This window comes from Pan troglodytes, chromosome 19 (assembly GCF_028858775.2).
Source record: "Pan troglodytes isolate AG18354 chromosome 19, NHGRI_mPanTro3-v2.0_pri, whole genome shotgun sequence".
Lineage (NCBI taxonomy): Eukaryota > Metazoa > Chordata > Mammalia > Primates > Hominidae > Pan > Pan troglodytes.
The window spans coordinates 27,298,925-27,309,979 of NC_072417.2; the positions used below are offsets into that span (position 1 = coordinate 27,298,925).

Consider the following 11,055-nt stretch of genomic DNA (forward strand, 5'->3'; position numbering starts at 1 on the left):
TTCCAGCCTGATGTCCCGGCCCTCCACACTCACACACCCAGTTAGGAACACCACCAATAGTAATAATAATGGCTTCCATTCATTGACAGTTTTCCATTTGCCAGGCACCGCACTAAGCATGATCTCATTTAGTTTTTCAACAAGCTTATGAGGTGGAAACTCTTTTTATCCACACTTTGACAATTACATGAACCTTTTCTGCAGACCTCTCTGCAAAATAGTTCAACTGAAATGATTCTTTAATAGCATTAACCACTTTCTGCTGAATTGTCCTAACAACTTTTTCTATCAGAAACTTATCCTTCATCCTCAATCTCCATTCCCATCTCTCTCCCCTTTCCTCTCATTTTCTCCCACATCTTTTCCTCTCATTTTCTCCCACATCTTTTCTTGTCATCTCCTCTCCATCCTCCTTCTTCACTTCCATCTCCTCTTCTGCTCCCACTTCCACACACCTAACATAAGGACTTCAAGGCAGAGTCTGTGTTCTCTAGATCCCCAATGCCACATCTAGCTTTGTGCCACTTAATTCTTACGCTAAGACTCCTCTTTTGAGGCAAATGCCATCCAATGGCCCCTCACCACACACACTCCCCTCTGCCTCATCATCCAAAAACTTTGACAATGGCTCACAGCCCACTTCCCTCCTGTCTCCTGCCATCATGAGAAACTTCACGCCTTTATAGATGGTACATTTAATGTCACAGACAGATAGTTCCTGACCTCCTACTCTCTTGCCTTTCAGGTCCAATCCACTTCTGACTTCTTGTTCCAGTGACTGTTGGTCCACTCCCATGACTACTCTGTGGACTTTGGTGACACCTGGAGTTGTGCCTACTTTAAAATTCTAAATTCTGGTTTCCGCTATCCAATTTTAGCCTGTCATCCTTCACCTTTATCAATCTCCTCCTCACACTCCGCCTGCTCCATGACCTCATAAGGATACCCAATGACTCACCCTCTGCCCTTTTCTTCAGTCCATCTGTCCCTCTGATTTTACTTTCTTCTTGCTATATGATCATACAGTCAATCGCCTCAACTGTGTTCTCAAGAACACCAGAAATTTCTTTGCCACTGTTTCCTTCTTCTGGACCTGTCTTCAAATCCCAAAACCCACATCAGTCTGATCATCATCCTTTCTATTCCTGCACCAGGATTACTTCCAAATATGCAGTTGAACATCATTATAAATGAGAGCTGGACCCTCCAATTTTCTTTTACTCATTGCTAGTCAAGTATTTTTCCAGTTCAGTATACATATTCTAAACAGTCATTCTTGCTATCAGTCACCTTCATCTGGAACATTCTGGCAACCCCTCAAGTCCAGTTGGTCCGAACCTAAACTCAGTGTCTTCCTCCTCCTCTATTCCCCATCTCAGTGAATATTATGAGTTCCCGGAATCTAAAATTAATTACCTAAGAGTTATCCCCAATTCTGCCTTATTCCCTACTCTCCAAATTCAATCATATTACCATATGCTCTCAAAGCCATCTTCTCTGCATCCCCACTGCCTTCATCCTTCTCACCTGGACCATTGTTCCAACCTTGTAATTGACCACCTTGTTTCATTTCAACCTGATCATGTTGCCCTCTGCTTTTTACTTAGGATTCACTACAAACTCTTTAGACCAGCACAGAAAGCTAACCATGATCCAGCCCCTGTCTGGACCTGACAATAGATTTCTTAAAGATTGTAATCACGCATTTTTCACTTCTGCATTTAGTTAACACTATGTCTTTCATTTTAGCACTTAGCATAGAGCACCAAACATCATAACCATGCTATTTTAAACAAAATAATAGGTCAATATTTGTGTCATTGTCCAAGATAATAAATAGATGTTATAATCATGGTAAGAACAGAGATGTCACTAGCCTCTGTTTTCTAAATAACACATTTTTTTCTGGTAGGATAAAATATCTGTTTCTGTAGTTAGCAGTCCTTTATACCCCTCCGTGGTAATTGAAGCCCTACTGTACCTCACAGAACTCTATCATAATCTTACTTAACTTTATAAAAAATTTGATAATACCTGGCGCCAGATAATGACAGTATATGCCTAGGGTCTAGATGAAAGGAAAGGATTACTCACTCAAAATTAGAAGTTAAATTAATAAACTTAATATAGAACAAACCCTATTATATTTAAGATAAGAAATAGCCCAAAGCAACACCTAGGGATGTTAGACATTAATTATTTTTAAAATCACCCAATTATACATAATTTTACGCTAATCTAAGTGATGCCATTTTTCTTTTGGCACGTATAACTCAAATAGGAACACCCCAATAATGGTATATAAAAGCCCAAAGAAATTATCAGTGCATGATATTCTGTTCTCTTGGGACGTTACAGTTTTGCATAGACAAGGTGAACATTTCTCAAAACACCATGTCTCTCCAATTTTCGAATGGATCCAGGCATGTTTGCTTAAGGTCTGGAGCTGGATCTGTCAGACCCCTCAATGGAGGTGCAGGCTTTGCAGGCAGCAGTGCATGTGGCGGCTCTGTTGCTGGAAGTGAAATTTCCTGTGCCTTGGGAGGGGGCTTGGGCAGTGTTCCTGGTGGGAGCCATGCTGGTGGTGCCCTTGGAAATGCTGCTTGTATTGGCTTTGCTGGAAGCGAAGGGGGACTCCTCTCTGGAAATGAGAAGGTGACCATGCAAAATCTTAATGACCGCTTGGCATCCTACCTGGATAATGTGCGAGCTCTGGAGGAGGCAAATGCTGAATTAGAGAGAAAAATCAAGGGTTGGTATGAAAAATACGGACCTGGATCTTGCCGTGGACTTGATCATGACTATAGCAGATATCACCTAACAATTGAGGATCTTAAGAATAAGGTGAGAAATCACAGATTTGGAACTAACCCAAGTATTTAAAGCTAAGAAATACCTAACAAAAGACATGCAATAAGAAATGCTTCATGACTGTTATCTGTAACTAGTATTTATTTATTTAGATAAACAATTCTTCCTACTATTCAAAAATGGGCCCTTTGATTCATGAATTTTAATGTAGTTAAAATGTTATTAGTTCCATTGTTTATGTTGAAGTACATTCATAGGCATATGAATAAAAAAGTATTGTAGTTCTAAAGTTAGGCGAATATATGAGAATAAATAAAACCATGTCTTTAATTTTTAAAAGTTAAACTTGAAACATTTTGATTATTACATAAGGAGGTGAAATTTTTACGCAAAAACTTGAGTAACCTTTTTCATTTCCTGAAATAATGAATCACATAAAAGCATACTTACTTGTTGTGTTCTCTGTTTTGGTTTATCCTAGATTATCTCCTCCACTACTACTAATGCTAATGTCATTCTGCAGATTGATAATGCCAGACTGGCTGCTGATGATTTCAGGCTAAAGTAAGTGACAGAAGAAAATCCTGCTCTAGAAAAAAGTTTCTATTTATTTAATTTGTTAAATAAAATTTCTATTTCATCCCAAGTAGAATGAACTATCACCTAAAAGATAAAAGGAAGCAAAGGATTTGTATTATAATGTTACAATCAACTTATACATAGTTATTATATTCCTGGGACAAAATATCAATATATTTCTCTGCCTGCCTAGAATACTGCCAAGCACAAAGTAGATGCTCAGTAAATCATTAGTCAACTAAGGAAAAACATTAACTAAAATAAAATTCCAAAATGGTGTATTTTTATTTAACTAGGTTATGCTATTGGAATTTGTGTGATGAAATAACTTCCAATTATCCTGTACAGAATTGAGTGGGGGTAATGGAGGAGCGCTTTCTTCATATATTTTTATACTATTTACAGTCCTAATTCAATTTCTAATTTTCAGTTTAAAGCAATTGGGATTGAATATTTCTGTTTCTTGAGGTAGTCTTACTGGCACTGAAATTCACTTAAATGCCCCCCAAGGTATGAAAATGAGCTCACCCTTCACCAAAACGTAGAGGCTGACATCAACGGATTACGGCGAGTCTTGGACGAGCTGACGCTCTGCAGGACCGACCAGGAGCTGCAATATGAGTCTCTGAGTGAGGAGATGACATATCTCAAAAAGAACCACGAAGAGGTAGGAGAAGCTTTACCTGTAGTCCAATCACAACTCTGTACATTTTAAATACTGGGCAGGGGTTGGGGGTTAAAATCACAATAGTAATTCAGGTTCATTGTTATAATTTGCCAACGGATACAGACAGATTAGTCTAATAATACTACCTACTACGAGGGGATGTTAAAAGGCTTCAATGAATTAATACGTATCACACGCTCAGAACAGTGCCTGGCCTATAATAATCACTCAATAAATGACAGCGGTCATCCCTAGGATGAATGCCTATGAGGGCCAGGATTTCAGGATTTTTTCTACTGTTCTATTCCCATCAACCTGACATTTAGTCAGTAACTATATGTTGAGTAACTCTCTGGTCTTTAAATCCCTTTCTCATTTAAAAGAATAAATTACTTCTCTTGGGGTGCTATGACTGTTTTTGGTGGTGGTGGTAATTTTAATTAACAGGTCCCTAATTTTTTTGTTTGTTTGTTTTCTTTTGTTTTGTTTTGAGACAGAGTCTCGCTCTGTCGCCAGGCTGGAGTGCAGTGGCGCAATCTCAGCTCACTGCAACCTCCACCTCCCAGGTTCAAGCAATTCTCCTGCCTCAGCCTCTGGAGTAGCTGGGACTACAGGCGCACACCACCACGCCTGGCTAATTTTTGTATTTTTAGTAGAGATGGGTTTTCGCCATGTTGGCCAGGCTGGTCTGGAACTCTTGGCTTCAAGTGATCCGCCCGCCTCAGCCTCCCAAAGGGCTGGGATTACAGGAGTGAGCCACCTCGCCCGGTCAACAGTTCACTAATTAAATAGATGATTGGCATGAATATGGACCGAATATGTCAATTTAAAAATTGTGTGCCATAAATTATACACCTGACCGCAAACTTTGAGACATAAAGTAACACGTTTGAGAACTTCTCAGACTGAGTGTGAACCTGCAATGCCCCTAAAGCCACACTCTTGCTTCCCTCCAGGAGATGAAGGCTCTGCAGTGCGCGGCTGGGGGCAACGTGAACGTGGAGATGAACGCGGCCCCGGGGGTAGAACTCGCGGTTTTGTTGAACAACATGCGAGCGGAGTACGAAGCCCTTGCAGAGCAGAACCGCAAGGACGCGGAGGCCTGGTTCAATGAGAAGGTGAGGTGGGCCCCGTCTCCCTGCTCACACCTCCCCGGGGGTGGGGACTCCGTGTGACCCTTTTTCCCGGCCCTACAGAGCGCCTCGCTGCAGCAGCAGATCTCCCACGACTCAGGCGCAGCCACTTCCGCCCGGAGCCAGCTCACCGAGATGCGGCGCACCCTGCAGACCCTGGAGATCCAGCTGCAGTCCCTGATGGCCACGGTAGGTGACAGCGAAGGTCAGCCTGGATCCTGTGATTCTAGAAAGCCTCCGAGAAACACTTCCCTCTGCCCTTCCTTCTTTTTTCCTATTATACCTTTGCCTGCAAATACTTAGCAGAGAGAGTGGAGGAGAGCAGGAAAAAACAGATCCATAGACACTCAAAAGAGAGCTTTTTCTTCCTCCTTGACGTCACTGGGAGTTTCCTTCCTGGCTGATGCTTAGTGCTCATTTCATGAAAATAGACATTTCACATAGATCCTTTCTCAGGGTAATTCAGCTTAGGTCCGCAAAACAAACAGCAGCAATATTGCTGCCCCAGAAAATTAGCCACAGGTCTATGATCAGGGGTGTGGGGCTAGTGTCACACAGGGCAGGGAGCCAGCATCACACCAGCATCTCCTGATACTGATGAAGACATATTAGAAGCCACATGTGGTTTCACCAGGCAGAGGAAGAGAGGGTACACACCTGAATGCCACATGGGCACTGTCAGGCTCTTCATCGCCACAGAGTCCAGGGCGGAGGTCAAATCCCGGAGGGCACACCTGGGAGCCAGGCCTTCAGCCACTTGGGCACATACCACCAGCTCCTGGCTTACTTCAAAGGTCAGCATGGCGTCAACCCAGGATTAAAAATGGCTTCCCTTCTAGAGTGTGAGCTGGCAGTGCCCAAAAGGCTTGACTTTGAGAATTACGGCATGCACATGGCCTAAGGACTCCCTTCCTCATAAGAGGTTTCGTGCCCCCTGAGGACACCAGGTTGTAACACAAAGAAGAGAGCAGCTGTTACCCAAGTGAGTGCAGTGAGCCAAAAAGGAAAAGATGACTCAAAACAACGGGAGATTCTTTTGATTTAGCCGCCCTCTAAAGGTGTGTGCTTTCTCCCTATATCGGATTTAGATGGGAGACTTGTTTTTACACTGACTGGCCCCTAACTTAACCAGGATGGCCCTCTTCTCCTCTCCCTCATCACTGCTGCTAGCAGGTACCCGAGAGACCCCTGCCACTGTGGGCTCCTGGAACCTTCTTTCTTCTCCATTTCCCTTCTTCCCTGAACTAGATCCCTGAGGACTCTGTTCCTGCTGCAGGAGCTGTGTGAGTGCATCCTCCCTCTATTTCTGAGCTACGCTGATGGAAATACATTTTCGAGTCCCCAGACCAGAATTGTGAGCATTTTCACATAGAAACAAGGATGTTATAAAGTAGTTAGAGTCTGTGCAGCCAGTGGTACTATAATTTGGGCTCATAGGATAATCCACACATAAAAAGCCCACTTAACACAGGACATAACTGAATTCTAGAATAATGGGAGCATAGTACCTAACTTACATCCCTGAGGCCCTGTTGTCTTATGAATTCTAAGCTCAATCTCCTAGAGTTAGAACACAAGTCATTTGTAAGTTGGGAGTTGTCTAAATACACAAATGTTCACGTTTGCTTCCTGTGATGTACAAACTTTCAAGTTCATCCTGTTCTCCTCCCTCTTTGACAAGCCAGCCTTCACAGTGGAAGACTGTGAAGTAGAGACGCTGTCCTCTCTGACTTATGAGTGTATTAGCAATCATAAAAAGGAATACCCTAGGAGGACGCATTACCAGGGAAATAAAAGTTTTGAGCTGCCGAGCACACGCCTCACTGGCGTCTTGCTACCTGCTGCCTTACTCTCCGCATTGCCATCCTGATCTCCTTCCACTTACGTGCTCCTGGAGAGCCCAGCACCCTCCATGTAACACGTCTGTTTGCCTAAGTCAGTAGCTCTAAGTCAGTGTTAGGTTCTCAGCCCCATCAGACCCAATGTCTGCCTGTTAAGACAAATATTGTGTAATTCCTTCTTTGCAATGCTAGAATGAAGTCACTAGGTAATAGATTTAGAAATATACAAAATTATTTTTTAAAGTATAATACCATAAATGCAATAAAAAGGCAAGTATTTTAAGATAAAATGTATTTACTAGGTAAATACTTGGGCCTAACTACCCTAGAAAATGTAATGAAAGAGGCAGAGCCTTGCATCTTCTCTTAATAAATCTTTCATTTTCAACCATGTAAGATCAGAAGTTCCTCCACACAAGAAAAGGAAAATGAAAGAGTGGAAGTTGGGGTGGACACTTGGATAATAACTAATATCAAGAGAAGTAATAATTGCCCAGACATATTTATCTGTAATAAGGGAAAGAAGAAAATTACCTTAATTAAAGGAGGCAGCAGGTGCCAAGACAAATTACAGACTGTAGAAGTAGCAAAGAGGAAGTATGATATTCATAAGAGTAGTGTCGAAATAATGACCTGTATTGTGTTATGAGATATAGCTCTTGCCTTGAAATCTCACATCTGTTAAGGCACTCATTCAATCTCAGGTACCTTAATAAAAGACCTTTGATAGAGGCTAGAAAATCAAGGATGGATTAGAGAAAAAAAAAAAGCAGTAGCACAAAAGGCCATGGAACACTAGCGGAGTGGATCTGCGGGGACAGTAGCAGAGTAAGATGGAAACAACAGGTAACCCTGAAATAAATATATAATTTCAAAATACAAGTTTTCCCATATCGATTTTTTATTCTGCTACCCTTAAAAGGTGCTTTAATATATCGGTTGGTTTTAATAGAAATATGACCTATATATCATCAATGTCCAGTGGAACATCAAAAGTCTCGTGGGAAAAGGGCCATTTATCCCGGGTCAGGATCCCACATCCATCATGCCTGGCCCTCACTTCATAAATGCCAGCCTCCTTTCTTTCCCATTTGATTGTGACAAGCCTCACAAATTTCCACAATTGCCCAGGGAGCAATCCTGCTGATTACTGAGAAACAATGTTCTACTAGTCCTCAGAGTGTTTTCATCCCTTGCCACGGCTTCTTTGATGTCCTCAGAAACACTCCCTGGAGTGCTCCTTGACGGAGACCGAGAGCAACTACTGTACGCAGCTGGCGCAGATCCAGGCTCAGATCGGGGCCCTGGAGGAGCAGCTGCACCAGGTCAGAACCGAGACCGAGGGCCAGAAGCTGGAGTATGAGCATCTCCTTGATGTCAAGGTCCACTTGGAAAAAGAAATTGAGACCTACTGCCGCCTGATAGATGGAGATGGAAAGTAAGTAAAGCCATTTGAAAATCCAGTTTTTACCTCTTTTAAGCTACAAATGTGGGCTGCCCATTAGCCTTCCATACTTCCAAGCCTTTTCTTTTTCATTCCCACTGCAGAAAAGCATGTCCATCTCTTGTTTTTTTGGAAGAGAGTCATCTCTTCCAAATCCTGCACATCACAGTGTTCTCCTCTGCATTAGATGACTGGAAATGTTCCTGCAGCCATTCCCATCTGTTGTCCATGTTGATCACTGTGGGTTTCAAGATTCTCTCCACCTCCCACAAGCCGGCTTTATCCTTCTTTCAGTGCATACCTAATTTCACTGCTGCCCTGAAATAAATGTACTCTGTACAAACCACCTGGATCCATATATATATGTATGTCCTTACGTTTTAAATTCTTGGGTGTAAAAAAAAAATCAAATGGAAACAAGATTTATTTATATTCTCTCTTTAGATAACATTTAATTACTTTCAGCTCCTACACATAAAAATCTTAAGAGTTTCCTCTATAGAAAACTAAGACCTGTTTTTGGCATACAAATTTCATTCATTGAGTCAATGAATATTTCTGAAGCGATAGTAAGCAGAAATATAAAAGAATAAACTATATTTCTTTTACAGTTCATGCTCCAAATCAAAGGGCTTTGGATCAGGAAGCCCTGGGAATTCATCTAAAGGTAATAAAATCTAGTTCTATTTCTTTTCTTTTCTTTTTTTTAATTTTTTTTGAGACAGAGTCTCGCTCTGTTGCCCAGGCTGGAATGCAATGGTGCTATCTCGGCTCACTGCAACCTCCACCTCCTGGGTTCAAGTGATTCTCCTGCCCCAGCCTCTTGAGTAGCTGGGATTACAGGCACCCACCACCATGCCCAGCTAGTTTTTATATTTTTAATAGAGATGGAGTTTCACCATGTTGGCCAGGCTGGTCTCAAACTCCTGACCTCAGGTGATCTGCCCACCTCGGCCTCCCAAAGTGCTAGGATCACAAGCATGAGCCCTCTAGTTCTATTTCTATCACAGCAATACTTTTGCATTAATGGCAGTCATACACTACAACCGTAGTCAATATTTAAATAGTTTTAGCTAAACTGTTCTGAATGGGAAGTATCAAGTGGCTAAAACTATCCCAAGCTATTATTATAAATATATACTTACTCCCTCAATCAAAAATATGCATAATATATTATATTGAACTAGCAGTGGAATTGTCATGTAATCTTTTTGGTTGAATATATGTATGCCTATGTTTTATTTGTAGATTTATCCAAAACCACACTGGTAAAGACAGTGGTTGAAGAGCTAGATCAACGTGGTAAAGTTCTTTCATCAAGGATTCACTCCATTGAAGAAAAGACATCTAAAATGACCAACGGCAAGACAGAACAAAGGGTTCCTTTCTAGCTGTCATTTTAGAGAAAAGAATAATTTGGGAAAGGATCCTGTACAATTGCATTATTCTAAATATCAGAGAGAATATACACACTTCTTACTTTTAAAGATACATTACTTAGCAAAAATACCTGTTTTCTTAGTTTTACAGGATATTGTGTTTGTTTCCAATAAATAAAAAAGTTGATGTGCATTCATTTCCATTCACTGATGACTAATAAATAATTATTTGTGATTTTTTTCTACGTCTAATTCATAGAAAAACACTTGTGGAATATATTTTAATTGCCTTTCACTGTTGTTTTAAATAATAGTCAATACCGCCACATGGCATTTGAATATGAAACATTCACTAGGCATAATCTTTAAATCACATCGTGTCTATGTGGGCAAATAATCAAAAACTTCAGAAATTCTCCTGTGACTGAAAAGTCTCACCACTAGATGACGCATTCCTGGTATTTTACCAAGAGCGTCTCTCAAACTCTTCTTTCCACAATACCCAGGATACCATTCCTCGTCTAAACAGGATAATCTCCGGAAAAATCCACAGCAATATGGCTTGTGTTAGTGACGCTTTTCCTTTAACAGGGGTCAGAAGCTTTTTTTGTGAAGACCCAGATAGTAAATATTTTAGGCATGGCAGGCCGTAAAGTCTCTATTTCAACTACAAACCTTGGCCGTAGACAATAGATGAATGAATGAACATGACTGTGTTCCAATAAAACTTAATTTATTAATGCTGAAATTTGAATTGTAAATATTTTTACCTGTCGTGGAATATTCTTCTTCTTTTAACTTTTTTCGACCATTTAAAAATGTAAAACCATTCCTAGCTCACAGTCTGTACAAAAACACATAGCAGGCCAAATTTAACCCACCAACACCTGTTCTCGAATGTGAAGCCCCATGAGGCTGATGAACATCATGATTCTTGTGATTATGACTATTTATACCTTTCTGGATCAAAATGTATGGTAGGAATTCCCAACAAATATTAAATTGCCTAAAAGGAAAGCAGCTCCTTTAATTCTCTGGTATATGGCCTGATTCCAGTGAAAATCTCCAGCAAGAGAAGGAATTCTATCTCACAATCCTCCAGTCACATGGGATTCAGAGAAGTGGCAAAGAATGAGATATTTACAAAATCTTCATCCAAAAGCCATCAAATGAAGCAAATACTAGAAATCCACAGAGAAAT

The 11,055-nt window shown here is 40.9% G+C and overlaps 1 protein-coding gene across 1 annotated transcript; it reads left to right on the plus strand.

Moving 5' to 3' along the window:
• The first annotated feature begins 1,641 nt into the window (after nt 1-1,641).
• On the plus strand, nt 1,642-10,549 carry KRT28 (keratin 28). The gene is made up of 8 exons (XM_003315447.6): nt 1,642-2,844; nt 3,293-3,375; nt 3,901-4,057; nt 5,014-5,175; nt 5,254-5,379; nt 8,252-8,469; nt 9,087-9,142; nt 9,724-10,549. Exons 1-8 carry the CDS (start codon nt 2,329-2,331, stop codon nt 9,864-9,866), a joined length of 1,461 nt encoding a protein of 486 aa, XP_003315495.2. The 5' UTR covers nt 1,642-2,328; the 3' UTR covers nt 9,867-10,549.
• Nucleotides 10,550-11,055: the final 506 nt, after the last annotated feature.

Bases quoted from the DNA above. Each gene is read 5' to 3' on its own strand.
- KRT28 (XM_003315447.6), top strand. From the start codon at position 2,329: ATGATATTCTGTTCTCTTGGGACGTTACAGTTTTGCATAGACAAGGTG. The intron at 5,176-5,253 runs GTGAGGTGGGCC...CCGGCCCTACAG, and splicing joins AGGCCTGGTTCAATGAGAAG to AGCGCCTCGCTGCAGCAGCA. The intron at 9,143-9,723 runs GTAATAAAATCT...TTTTATTTGTAG, and splicing joins CCCTGGGAATTCATCTAAAG to ATTTATCCAAAACCACACTG.